This window comes from Mycteria americana, unplaced genomic scaffold (assembly GCF_035582795.1).
Source record: "Mycteria americana isolate JAX WOST 10 ecotype Jacksonville Zoo and Gardens unplaced genomic scaffold, USCA_MyAme_1.0 Scaffold_43, whole genome shotgun sequence".
NCBI classification, from domain to species: Eukaryota; Metazoa; Chordata; class Aves; order Ciconiiformes; family Ciconiidae; genus Mycteria; species Mycteria americana.
This window is the reverse complement of record NW_027445630.1, coordinates 864,510-876,758: the sequence shown is the minus strand read 5'-3', so window position 1 is coordinate 876,758 and position 12,249 is coordinate 864,510. Positions and strand designations below refer to the sequence as shown.

Here is a 12,249-nt window from a genome sequence, read left to right as displayed (position 1 = left end):
CCGTGGGGCCACACGAGAGTTTAATTTGGGGGGGGGGACACGGACGACAACACTCGCCCCACACCAGCACTGTCACCCTCTGGGGACACAGGGAAGGGCGAGCGTCCCCGGGGGGGGCACGGGGGTCCCTGGGGGGTGACACGGGGGTCCCGGGGGGGGACACGGGGGTCACGTGCGGGTGTCCAGCCTGTCCATGTACTCCTGCAGCGCCTGCAGCCGGGCGTCGATCTCGGCCAGGTCAGCCGAGGGCTCCTCGTGGCGGTTTTCTGGGGGGGGGGGGGGGGGGTGTGTGTTAAAAAAAGACCTGAATTGGGGTGGGGGCACCCCAAAAATGCAGGGGGGTGTCACAAAGTGGGGGGGGCCCTCACCTTTACCGGGGCGCTTGCCGGCAGCGGTGCCCACGGGTGGCTTGTGGCTGGCGGCCGGGCGAGGGGCCTGGGGGTGGAGGGAGGAGGTGGGGGTGGCACCGGTGCGTGTGTCCCCCCCCACTTTGGGGGTGCAGGGGGGGACCCCAAAGAGAGGGGAGGGGGGGTTCCAGGCTTCTGGGTGGCCACTCACCGCGCCGGGGCCGTTGCAGGACGAGGCGCTGAGGGGTCTGCGGGCGCGGGTCGCCCTCTTGCCCCTGCCCGAGGGGGTGGGGGGACGTTAAGGGGTGCCCGGGGAGGGGGGGGGGCCTCGGGGTGCCCATGGGGGGGACCCAAGCGCCCTGCCCCCCGCCCCGGCGGTTACCTGGGGGGCAGGGGCTGGGAGCGCTCATCGGCTTCGCTGCCGGAGCTCACCGCCGAGCGCCGGCTCCGGATGCTTTCGGCTGTGGGGAGAAATTTGGGGGGGGGGGCGGGGGGCTTGGGGAAGGAGCCCCAGCACCCAGTGGGTGCCCCCCACCCACCCACCCACCCCTGGCGCTCCCCACTCACCCGAGGAGCTGCGTCCGCGGCTCCTCGCCGGGCTGGCGCTGCCGAAAGCCGCCCCGCGCCGCTGGCTGCACCCAAGGGAGACAGGGGTGAGGGGCGAGGGGTCCCCCCCAGCGCCAGGGGAGGGAGGGGACGGGGACGGTGACAACGCCGGTGTCACCGCTTACTTTTTGAGCTCGGCCTCCTTCTGCCGGCGCTGCCGGGCCCTGACGAAGGCGGTGGGGTCGAAGCGCGGCGGGCGGGGGCCTGGCAGGGAGGGGACGAGGGTGTCGGGGCGGGGAGGGGGCGAACTGCGCGTGTCCCCCCCCCCCCCGTGTGTGTCCCCAAGCGTCCCTCACCTGCGGGCGACGGGGACCGGCCCCGGCTGCCACCGCGGCTCTCCCGCGACGCCGAGCGCAGCCGGGTGCCGGAGGGGGAGCGTCTCTCCTGGGGGCGGGGGGCTGCGCCGGCGGGCGTCCGGTGGCTGCTGAGGGGACCGACGCCGTGAGGGGGTGACTGTGGGGGGAGGACACCCCAAATTCCCGGGGCCATGACCCCCAGCCCGGCCTCACCCCCTCCTGCAGGCAGCCAGCTCGGCCGTCAGGCTCTGCACCCGCAGCTGCAGCCTCCGCTCCGACGCCTTCACCTCCGCCAGCTGCGAGGAGGAAGAGGAGGAGGAGGAGGAGGGAAAACTGCGCTGCCGGCAGCCCCCCAACACCGCCACCGGCAGCCCCCCAACACCGGCGACCCACCTCGGCGGCGAGCTGCCGCTGCTCGCGCTGGTGCCGGGCTTTCTCCCGCAGCAGCTCGTCCTCCAACCGCCGCGTCGCTCGCCGCAGCACCGTCGCCTCCGCCGCCCGCTTCTCCTCCAGCGCCCGCTGCAGCCTGGCGGGCGGGAAAGGGGGGGTTTGGGGTGGGGGGGGGGGATCTGACGGCAAAGCGGGGGTCCCCCCAACCCCCCCCAACCTGCTCACTCGTCCCGCAGGCGCCGGATCTCGGCGTCGCGGTGATCCTCCCCGTGCCGAGCCCGGAGCTGAGCCAGCTCCTCCCTCAGCTCCCGCACCAGCCTGCGCAGCGCGGCAGGATCCGGCCTCCCGGCGTAGGACAGCGGCAGCGGGTAGTGGATCCTGGAAAGGGCGGGGGGGTGAGGCCGGCGTGTCCGTCCCCCCCCCGTGCCGCGTCCCCCCACCCGCTGTCCCCTCGTCACCTGTCGAACTCGACGGAGTAGACGAGGATGAGGTAGCGCTTGGCGCTGAGGGGGGACGCGGCAGAAGGGGGGGGCCGGGGGATCCCCCCCACTTTCCGGCTGCGCAGGGTCTGCAGGTCGGCGTAGGTGAGGAGCTCCAGGCTGACGGAGTCGCTGCTCTGCGGAGGAGAAAAGCGGGGAGGGGGGGGCTCGGTGGGGACCCCCCGAAATGCGGCGGCACTATGGGGTGGGGGGGTGGGGAGCGGTGCCGGCCTCACCCGCGTCAGCGCCGACTCCAACATGCTGCAGAAAACGCCAAACTGCTTGAAATTCCCCGTTTTGTGGGTCAGCTCCTCGATGACTGCGAGGAAAAGGAGGGGCAGGGTGGGTTAGTCAGCGTTTGGGGGGGGGGTCCCCTCAATCCCCCCCCCCCAGGACTCACAGGCAGCGTCAAACTCCCCCTTCCACTGGTCGGCGGTGAGGGGGGCTTCCACTTCGACCCCCAGCGCCGAGCGGGCGAGGGTCAGGCGGACGGTGTGCCCCCCGTGCCGGAAGGCGTAGTCGGCCTGTAGGTACCGCGGCTCCCCCATGGTGCTGGGGGGGGGGGGGGGGGGGGGGGCACCCATGGGAGCCCCCCCAGAAGATGGGTGGGGGCACCCCTGGGAAAGGGGACCCGGGTCCCAGCAGCTCGGGGGGGGGGGAGCAGGGTTGGGGGGGTGTGAATTTTGGGGGGGAGCAGGAGGGGAGGCTGCAGCACTGAGGGGGGGCCAGCAGAGGGGAGCCCCGGGGATGTGGGGAGCGGGGGGCTGGGGGGGGGCGGCGGTTTGAAGGGGTGGGGGAAGCACACAGGGACATGGGGGGAGCCCCGGGCTTTGGGGGGGCTGCTTGGGGGAGCGGGGGGGCCCCAGGGCTTTGGGGGGGGGGGGCAGAGCTGGGGGGGGGCTGCTTGGGGGGACCCAGGGATTGGGGGGCTGCTTGGGGGAGCGGGGGGGGCCAGGGCTTTGGGGGGGCTACTTGGGGGCACCCAGGGCTTTGGGGGGGCTGCTTGGGGGAGAAGGGGGGGTTCAGGGCTTTGGGGGGGCTGATTTGAGGGGCACTGGGGGGCCGGGGGCTGTTCTGGGGGTACCGGGGGGGGGGGGGGGGGGTCCGCGCCTGGAGGGGCTCTTGAGGCGGCAGATACCGGGGGAAGCCCGGCCGGGGGGGGCTGCCGGGGGCCGGAGAGCCCCCCCGGACGGTCACCGGGCCGGGGCCCCGAGGACAGCCCGAGAGACCACGGGGACAGGCCCAGGGACCCGGACGCCGGCCCCGGTCACTCACCGCCCGCCGTGCTCCGCCGCCGCCTCAGCCGCAGCTCCGCCCCCCGCAGCCCTGCCCCCGCCCCATTGGCCGGCCACGTCCCGTGCCGCCGTCTTATTGGCTGTCCCCGCCGCCTCTCACTTCAGCCCCCCCGCCTCCTTCCGGGCGGCCGTTACTTCGCTGCCCCCCAGCCTAACGCTGCTATTGGCTGTCAGACGGAGCCCGCCCCCCACCTCGGAGAACCATTGGTTGGTGCGGCTGTCAGTCATTTCCCCTGAGAAAGGGGAGGAGCGACCCGCGCCTGTGGCGCCCCCTGCTGGGAAGGAACCGTGACTCCGCCCCAGGAAGGCCCCGCCCCCTTCCATTGATCACCGCGTGGCCCCGCCCCTCCCATTGGTAACGGCGTGGCCCCGCCCCCTCCCATTGATAAGTGCAACGCCCCGCTTCATTCACACCCGCGGAGAACATGGGGAGGGACGGGGGGGAGGGGACATGGAACAGGGGGCGGGGCATGAGGCGGGGCTGGGAGGGGAGGACACGATCAGGGGGCGGGGCACAGACCGGGGGGCGGGGCACAGACAAGGAGAGAAGCAATGGAACCTCGAACCACTTTAATTAAGCAGGGACAGACCCGGGAGGGGTAGGGGGGGGCAGGAACCCGCGACACCCCCACCCCCCCCGAGGACCCCAATATTTGGAGGTGTCCCCCCCTAATTGCAAAATATCCCCTGAAATGGGGGTGGGGCAGCCCCAAAGCTCCGAATCCCCCCGGAAGGTTGGGGGGAGGGCAGCCCCCCCCAAAATGGGGTGGGAGCAGATATAAACACCCCCAGCCCCCCCAGCGCACCCCCAAACTGCCCTGGGGTCTCCCAGCAGCCCCTCTCAGGCAGGACCCGGCCGTGGGTCTGGCCGTGGGGGGCCCCACACCCCCGCACCCCCAACCTGGAAGCCGCGCACCCTGCACCCCCAAACCCCCACCCCCTGCACCCCCCCCAGGGGCACCCCGAGGACCCCCCTCCCCCCCCGAGGACCGGACCCATAGGGAGTCCCAGGACCTCCCCAGCCCCCCCCAACCCAGGGATCTCCTCCCCCCACCCCCGCGGCAGTGCTGCATTGTGGGAAACTCCCCCCTCCTCCCCTCCCCCCGCAAAGGCTGATGGGAATTTCCCTCAGCATCCCGCGCCCGGGGCATTGTGGGATAGCTCCCTCTCCCCGGGGGGGGGGCTCAGGGGGGACATTGGGGGGGTTCCCCCTCGCCGTTACCGGGGCCGTGACCCCTGATGCCCCCCCGGATGTCTCCTGGTCCCTCCCCGGTACCGCCGGTGCCCCCCCAGTCCCAGCCCCATGGCGAGGGGGTCCGCGACCGGTACCGGGGATGATCCCGGGGGCAGCGGTGGGTCCCGGAGGTGTCCTGGGGAGGGTTTCCGGTGGTCCCGGGGGGATGCCGGTGGTCCCGGGGGTGTTCCCGGAGGGTCCTCACCGCCGGTGTGGGAGCGCTTGGTGCTGGAAGCCTCCGGGGGGTCTCGAGCGGCCGCTTGCGGGAGACGGGCGGGTCGTGGTCCACGGGGAACCGGCACGGAGAACCGGCACCGGCACCGGCACCGGCACTGCCCGAGCGGCGGCAGCTGCGGGTCGGGGCCGCGGGCGTGGCCATAGGGGGCGTGGCCAAAGGGAAGGAGGCGTGGTCCGACAGCGCCCAGGGACGGGGGAGATCGCCCCGCCCCGCCCCGCCGGTCCGCGGCCTGGAGGGCGGGGATTGGGGCGGGGTCTGTGCCAACGGGGCGGGGCCAGGTAGGGGTGGGACCCACTGGGGCGGGGCACGGGAGCGCTGGGGGCGGGGCTACAGTGCCCCGCCGCTGTGGGCGGGGCCCCACGTGCCCCGCCCCCTCCCCTTCGCACACGTGCGCGCCCTCGCGCGGGCGCTGCCGCCCACATGGGGGCTGCCCCGGCCACGCCCTTCCCGCTGACGGCCACGCCCACCTGCTCCCGCGCACGCGTACTCCCCCCGCCCCGCGCCCTCCGCTCCGCGCGCATGCGCGACTCCTCCAGCCGCCTCCCCGCCGTGCGCGCAGGCGTACGCGCAGGCGCACTGGTCACCGGCCCGCCCCGCGCAGGCGCACTGTTGTCCCCCCTCCTCGGTCCTCCTCCCGTCCCGCCGAGCTCCGGCGGCCCCTTTAAGGCGCGCGCGGCCGGTACGTAAACGGGGGGGGGGGGGGGTTGGGGGTGTGAGGGGACCCTGTGGGGGGGCTGAGCTGTGGGGACAGCCGGTGAGGGGGCCCCCGGGGGGGGTTGTGTGAGGGGGAAGCCTCTGAGGGGGGGGGGGCTGTGCTGGGGGGGCTCTGAGGGGGCTCGGTGAGGGGGGGCTGTGCCGAGGGGGGACCCACCGAGGGGAGCCTGTGAGGGGTCTTTGCAGAGGGGGGACCCTCCAAGGGGATACTCTGAGGGGTCTTTGCTGAGGGGGGGACCCACCGAGGGGACCCTCTGAGGTGTCTCTGCCCAGAGGGCCCCGTCCGGGGGTCCCGCAGAGGAGCACCCGCCGAGGGAGACCCCTCCGGGAAGGGGCCGCGCCGAGGAGGGGTCCCGGCGACCCCCCCCCGCCATGTCGTGGCGGCGGCAGTGGTGCTACCTGTGCGACCTGCCCAAGACGCCCTGGGCCGTGGTGTGGGACTTCAGCGAGGCCGTCTGCCGCGGCTGCGTCAACTTCGAAGGCGCCGACCGCATCGAACCGCTGCTGGAGGCCGCCCGGCGCCTCCGGCACAGCCACGCCGAGACCCGGCACCGCGACGTCCCACCGAGCCGTCCCGAGGAGACGACACCCGAACGTCGCGGCCCCCCGCCGCCGCCGCTGCCGGTGCCGTGCCGCCCGCGTGGAGCCGAGTGCTTGGCGGAGCTGAGCGAAGCCATGCGCGGCCGCGCCGAGGACTGGCCGGGAAAGCCACCGGCGGTGCGGGAACGCCTCGCCGCCCTCGCCGGCTGCGCTCCCTTCAACGTCCGCTTCCGGAAGGATCACGCCTTGGTGGGACGAGTCTTCGCCTTCGACGCCGCACCCCGGCCCGGCTTCGAGTTTGAGTTGAAGCTCTTCGCCGAATACCCCTGCGGTTCCGGCAGCGTCTACGCCGGCGTGCTGGGCCTGGCCAAGCAGATGTTCCAGGACTGCCTGCGGTCGCCCGGCAAAGCCATTTCCTCCGGCTACAAGTACCTGGAGTACGAGAAGCGCCAGGGCAGCGGCGACTGGCGGCTGCTGGGCGAACTCTTCACCGAAGCCGTCCGCTTCTTCCGCCACCCACCGGCGCCCGAAGCCTTGCCGCAGCAGCACCCGCCCCCGCCGCCGCCGCCGCCGCGCCGGCGTCGCAAAGCGTCGCCGGAGCCCGAGGAAGCGCCCGTCGCTCGTCGCCCGGCGGAGGATTCTCCGGTGCCGCCGCTGTGCTGCGGGCTGTGCCGGCAGCGGTTGGAGGACACCCATTTTGTGCAGTGCCCCGCCGTGCCGGCGCACCGGTTCTGCTTCCCCTGCGCCCGCCGCGCCATCCGGGCGCGGGGGGCCGGGGCGGAGGTGCACTGTCCCAGCGGGGGCCGATGTCCCCTGGCCGGCTCCGGCCTCCCCTGGGCCTTCATGCAGGGCGAGATCGCCGCCATCTTGGCCGGCGACGTCCGCGTCAAGAGGGAGCGGGACCCCTGAGGGACCCCTGCCCCCCGTGCCTCAGTTTCCCCCTCCCCCCCCCTCAGTTTCCCCCTCCCCCCGTGCCTCAGTTTCCCCTCGCCCCATGCCTGTCCCCCCCTCCCCCGTGCCTCAGTTCCCCCTCCCCAGGCCTTGTTTTGGGGGGCCCGACCGCAGCCCGGGGAGGGGGGTGACAAGTGCCTGTCCCCTGCGGGGTGGGGGGGTCCCCCAAAACTCTGTTGGGTTTTTTTTTGGGGGGGTGGGGGAGGGGGTGGCTTTTTGGGTCAATAAAGCGATGGTTTGGTTTTGGGGGGTTGGGTTAAGCCGTGGTTTGTGGGGGGCGAGGAGGGGGGGAACTGGGGTGCGGGGGGGGCTGTGGGGCAATCGGGGTCCCCCAGCGCACCCCTGCGCATGCGCGCTGCGCCCCTCCCCGCGCCCGGCGGGGGGCGGAGCCGAGAGAAGCCCCGCCTCTCGGCCTACAGCTCCCGGCGGGTCCCTTCGCGCTGACGTCAGGGCGGGGCGGGGCTGCGCGTGCGCAGCGGCGAGCGGAGGCCGCCGAGCGCGCGGGTGGCGGTGAGGGGGATGGGAGCTCTATAGGGGAGGGGGGGGCTCTATAGGGGCCTGCAGGGCGGGGTGGGGGGTGTCTATAGGGCCCCGGGGGCTCTATAGGGCCCGGGCCGAGTGTAGGGAGCGGGCGGGGCGCGAGGCGGTGGGGCTCTATGGGGGGGGAGGCCGTGTGGGGCTGGGGGGGGTATAGGCTCCTATAGGGGAGTCTGGGGGGGGGGGAGAAGGGGCTCTATAGGGTCCTGGGCAGTGTGTGGGGGCGGGGGGCGGGACGCGGGGTGTGTGGGGAATTGGGCTCGGGGGGGGGGAGGGGGAGGCCGTGGGGGGGCGGGGGGCTATAGGCGCCTATAGGGGCGGGGGTAGGGATGGGAGGGGGCTGGGCGGTGTGTCGGCACTATAGGGTGTGTATGGACACGGGGTGGGTGAAGATGGGGCGCCATAGGGGGGTGGAGGTGTTGGGCGGGGGGGCTATAGGGCACAGAGCTGTGTGGGAAATGGGATTCTATAGGAGGTGGGAGCCCCTGGGGGGATGTATGGAGGGAGGGCTTTCTATAAGGTGCTGGGGCGGGGGGAGCTCTGTAGGGGCTGGGGCTGCATGGGAATGGCGTTCTATAGGGTGGGTGTGATGGCAGGGCCCGGGGCAGGCGCTGCATAGGGGCCTGGGTTAGCAGTAACTTGGGGAGGGGACGTATGGGACATCCTAGGAGCTGTATAGGGCACTCCGGGGGCAGCTGGAGTATCTCGGGGACCATATAGGGGATCCCAGGGGCTGTATGGCACCTTTCTGTGCTGTATAGTGCAGCCCAGGAGCCATATACAGCAACCTGGGGCTGTATAGGGCAATCCAGGCACCATATAGGGCATGCCAGGGGCTATAGAGGGCATTTCTGGGCTGCGAAGGAGCCGTATAGAGCATCCTGGGACCACACAGGGCATCACAGGGGCCGTATGGGACATCCCTGGGTCGTACAGAGCGTCCTGGGGCCGTATAGGGCATCCCAGGGGCTGTATGGGGAGTCTGTGGGTTATACAGAGCATCCAGGAGCCATATAGAGCATGCCGGGGCTGTATGGCATGTCTCTGTGCAGTATAGAGAATCTGGAAGCTGTATAGGTCATCGTAGGGGCTGTATGAGGCATCTCTGGGCAGTATAGAGCATTCTGGGGCCATATAGGTCATCCCAGGGGCTGTATGGGATGTCTCTGGGCAGTATAGAGCATCCTGGGGCCGAATAGGGCATCACAGGAGCCATATGGGGTATCTCTGAGCTGTATAAAGCATCCTGGGGGCGTATAGCGCATCTCAGGGGCTGTATGGGGCATTTCTGGCCAGTATAGAGCATGTTGGGGCCATATAGAGCATGCCAGGGGCCATATGGGATGTCTCTGGGCTGTATAGGGCACTCTAGGGGCTGTATAGGGCATCTCTGGGTAGTATAGAGCATTCTGGAGCCATATAGGTCATCCCAGAGGTGTCTCCGGACAGTATAGAGCATTCTAGGGCTGTATAGAGTATCGCAGGAGCCATATAGGGTATGTCTGGGCCATATAAAGCATTCTGGGGCCATATAGGACATCCCAGGGGTTGTATGGGGCATCTCTGGGCAGTATAGAGCATGCTGGGGCCGTATGGGATGTCTCTGGGCCATATAGAGCATCACAGGGACCATATGGGGAGCGTCTGGGCCGTATAGAACATCCAGGAGCCATACAGGGCGTTTGGGACAACCCAGGGTCCCTATAGAGCATCCCAGGTGCCGTATGGGGCCTTTCAGGGCCCTATAGGAGCCGCTGGGAGCCCTATACGGGGCCGTATAGGGTGTGACGCGGTCGTGCCCCCCCAGGCGGAGCCATGGCGGGGCCGGGGGGGGCCGAGGGCCCCAGCCCCCGCATGAGCGTGGCCTCCCAGTTCTTCAGCGAGGAGGAGTGCGGCAGCGACGGCATGAGCACCTCCGAGCGGGTGGGGATCCGCTGGGGGGGGGATCCACTGGGGGGGGGATCCACTGGGGGGGGGGGCTGGGATGGGGGGGGCAGGATCTGGGAAGGAGAAGGGAGGATCCCTGGGATCCAGGGGAATGGGGGGGGGGGATCACCGGGATCTGGGGAGGGGCACGGTCCCTGGGATCCAGCGCGGTGGGGAGACAGGATCCCTAGGATCCCCGGGGAGGGGGGGCAGGGTCCCTGGGGATGGTGGGGGGTGGCAGGATCCCCGGGATCTGGGGAGGGACAGGGTCCCTGGGATCCAGGGTGGAGGGGGCAGGATCCCTGGGATCCCCAGGGAGGGGGGACAGGGTCCACAGGATCTGGGGAGGGACAGGGCCCCTGGGATCTGGGGGGGTGGGGGGGCAGGGTCCCTGGGATCCACTGGGGGAGACAGGGTCCCCAGGATCTGGGGAGGGACAGGGCCCCTGAGATCCGGGGGGGGGGGGGGGGCAGGGTCCCTGGGATCCCCAGGGAGGGGGGGCAGGATCCCCAGGATCTGGGGAGGGACAGGGCCCCTGGGATCCAGTGGGGTGGGGGGGCAGGGTCCCTGGGATCCACTGGGGGAGACAGGGTCCCCAGGAGCTGGGGAGGGACAGGACCCCTGGGATCCGGGGGGGGCAGGGTCCCTGGGATCCCCAGGGAGGGGGGGCAGGGGCAGGATCCCCAGGATCTGGGGAGGGACAGGGCCCCTGGGATCCACCGGGGGGGATAGGGTCCCCTGGGATGGGGGGGAGGGGCAGGATCCAGGGACGGAGAGGCTCCGTGGGATCCCTGGGGAGGGGGGGCATGGTCCCCTGAGACTGGGGGGGGGGAGGCAGGATCCCCAGGATCTAGGGACGGGGGGGAGTGGATCCCCAGCATGGGGGGAGGGAGAGGGTCCCTGGGATCTGGGGAAATTGGGGGGTGGATCCTGTCCCCCCCCCCCCCTTGGGGATCCGCTCCCCTGGGGATCTGGCTGTGGTGACTTCCGAGGGGACGTGGTGGCTTTGGCCGGGGGGGGGGGGGGGGGGACACAGAGATCCAGTCTGGGGACACGGCGGCCACCTCAAGGGGATCCAGCGGTGGCCCAAGGCGGGGGGGATGGGGGGGGACACTCTGGGGACACACGGGGGACACTCTGGGGCCCCCCCGCCCCGCAGGTGGTGGATCTCCTCAACCAGGCGGCCTTGATCAGCAACGACGCCAAGATCAACCTGCTCAAGCAGGTGAGCGGCGGGGGGGGGGCCCGTCCCCGTGTCCCCATCCCCGTGTCCCCGTCCCTGTCCCCGTGTCCCCGTGCCCGTCCCCGTGTCCCCACCGCGTCCCTCTGTCCCCAGGTGCAGGAGCTGATCATCAACAAGGACCCCACGCTGCTGGACAACTTCTTGGATGTGAGCGGGGGGGATCCGGGGGGGTTGGGGATCGAGCTGGGGTGTTGGAATGGATCCGGGGAGGGGGTTGGGATGGATCCGGGGGGGGTTGGGGTGGATCTGGGGGGGGTTGGGATGGATCCGGGGGGGGTTGGGATGGATCTGGGGGGTTTGGGGTGGATCTGGTAGGGTCTGGGATGGATCTGGGGGGTTTGGGGTGGATCTGGTAGGGTCTGGGATGGATCCGGGGGGGGGGTTGGGATGGATCATGTGGGGTTGACGTGGATCTGGTGGGGGCTGGGATGGATCCAGGGGGGTTAGGATGGATCCAGGGGGGCTTTGGGGTGGATCCAGGGGGGTTGGGGTGGATCTGGTAGGGTCTGGGATGGATCCGAGGGGGTTTGGGATGGATCCAGGGGGTTTGGGGTGGATCCGGGGGGGTTGGGGTGGATCTGGGGGGGCGTTGGGATGGATCCGGGGGGGGTTGGGATGGATCCAGCCCGGTGCTGAGCCCGCCGTGTCCATCCCCGCAGGAGATCATCGCTTTCCAGGCCGACAAGTCCATCGAGGTGCGGAAGTTCGTGGTGGGCTTCATCGAGGAGGCCTGGTAAGGGGGTGTCACCCTGCGGGGGGCCGAGGCGGGCGGGTGGTGGGGTGCTGAGCACCCGCTCTCGGGCCCTGGGGCGCACACCAGCGTCCCCCGTGTCCGGATGTGCCCCATCGAGGGTTTTGGGGACACCGAGTGGGTGCTGAGCACCCCCTTCTCCCTGGGGGGCCATCTTGGGAGGTGGGGGGCCACGTGGGAGCACCCATTTGTGTCCTCCCCCACCCATTTGTGTCCCCTCCCCTCCAGCAAGCGGGACATCGAGCTGCTGCTGAAGCTCATCGCCAACCTCAACATGCTTCTGAAGGACGAGAACGTCAACGTGGTGAAGAAGGCCATCCTCACCATGACCCAGCTCTACAAGGTGGCCCTGCAGGTGAGGCACCCTCCGGAAAAGAGCACCCATGGGTGCTGGGGGATGTTTTAACCCTTCTCTCCCCGCAGTGGATGGTGAAATCGAAGGTGATCAGCGAGCTGCAGGAGGCTTGCTGGGAGATGATGGCGGCCATGGCCAGCGACATCATCCTCCTCCTCGACTCGGACAACGACGGCATCCGCACCCACGCCATCAAGTTCGTGGAGGGGCTCATCATCACCCTCTCGCCCCGCATGGCCGACTCCGACGTCCCCAAACGTCACGAGAACGACATCAGCCTGGAGCGCATCCCCAAGGATCACCCCTACATCAAATACAGTGAGGCCGCGGGGCGGTGGGGTCTCCTC

General features: G+C 70.8%; 3 protein-coding genes across 4 annotated transcripts in view; 2 read left to right on the top strand and 1 right to left on the bottom strand.

Annotated features, from left to right (window-relative positions):
* Window positions 1–3: 3 nt before the first annotated feature.
* Window positions 4–3,424, bottom strand: CCDC61 (coiled-coil domain containing 61). 2 transcript variants are annotated; one of them, XM_075490119.1, is made up of 14 exons: window positions 3,394–3,424; window positions 2,519–2,670; window positions 2,355–2,437; window positions 2,098–2,255; window positions 1,865–2,017; window positions 1,643–1,775; window positions 1,463–1,545; window positions 1,250–1,374; window positions 1,079–1,157; window positions 915–979; window positions 730–808; window positions 559–622; window positions 369–435; window positions 4–266 (listed from the first exon to the last, which is right to left on the bottom strand). In XM_075490119.1, the coding sequence occupies exons 2-14, from the start codon at window positions 2,664–2,666 to the stop codon at window positions 169–171; spliced, it is 1,335 nt and encodes a 444-aa protein (XP_075346234.1). In that variant the 5' UTR covers window positions 2,667–2,670; window positions 3,394–3,424; the 3' UTR covers window positions 4–168. The 2 variants fall into 2 exon arrangements, with proteins under 2 accessions (XP_075346234.1, XP_075346233.1); XM_075490118.1 differs by lacking the exon at window positions 3,394–3,424 and having other exon boundaries at window positions 2,519–2,765.
* A 1,881-nt stretch (window positions 3,425–5,305) lies between these two features.
* IRF2BP1 (interferon regulatory factor 2 binding protein 1) lies at window positions 5,306–7,319 on the top strand. Its single transcript, XM_075489943.1, has 3 exons — window positions 5,306–5,368; window positions 5,445–5,564; window positions 5,873–7,319. Exons 1-3 carry the CDS (start codon window positions 5,306–5,308, stop codon window positions 7,046–7,048), a joined length of 1,359 nt encoding a protein of 452 aa, XP_075346058.1. The 3' UTR covers window positions 7,049–7,319.
* A 202-nt stretch (window positions 7,320–7,521) lies between these two features.
* The window catches only part of SYMPK (symplekin scaffold protein), an 85,538-nt gene continuing 80,810 nt past the window's right edge, over window positions 7,522–12,249 (top strand). The window contains exons 1-7 of the mRNA XM_075490093.1: window positions 7,522–7,600; window positions 9,435–9,550; window positions 10,713–10,778; window positions 10,890–10,943; window positions 11,456–11,529; window positions 11,776–11,902; window positions 11,971–12,220. Coding sequence (XP_075346208.1) covers window positions 9,443–9,550; window positions 10,713–10,778; window positions 10,890–10,943; window positions 11,456–11,529; window positions 11,776–11,902; window positions 11,971–12,220 — 679 coding nt within the window. The 5' untranslated portion in view covers window positions 7,522–7,600; window positions 9,435–9,442. The remainder of the gene's footprint in view (window positions 7,601–9,434; window positions 9,551–10,712; window positions 10,779–10,889; window positions 10,944–11,455; window positions 11,530–11,775; window positions 11,903–11,970; window positions 12,221–12,249) is intronic.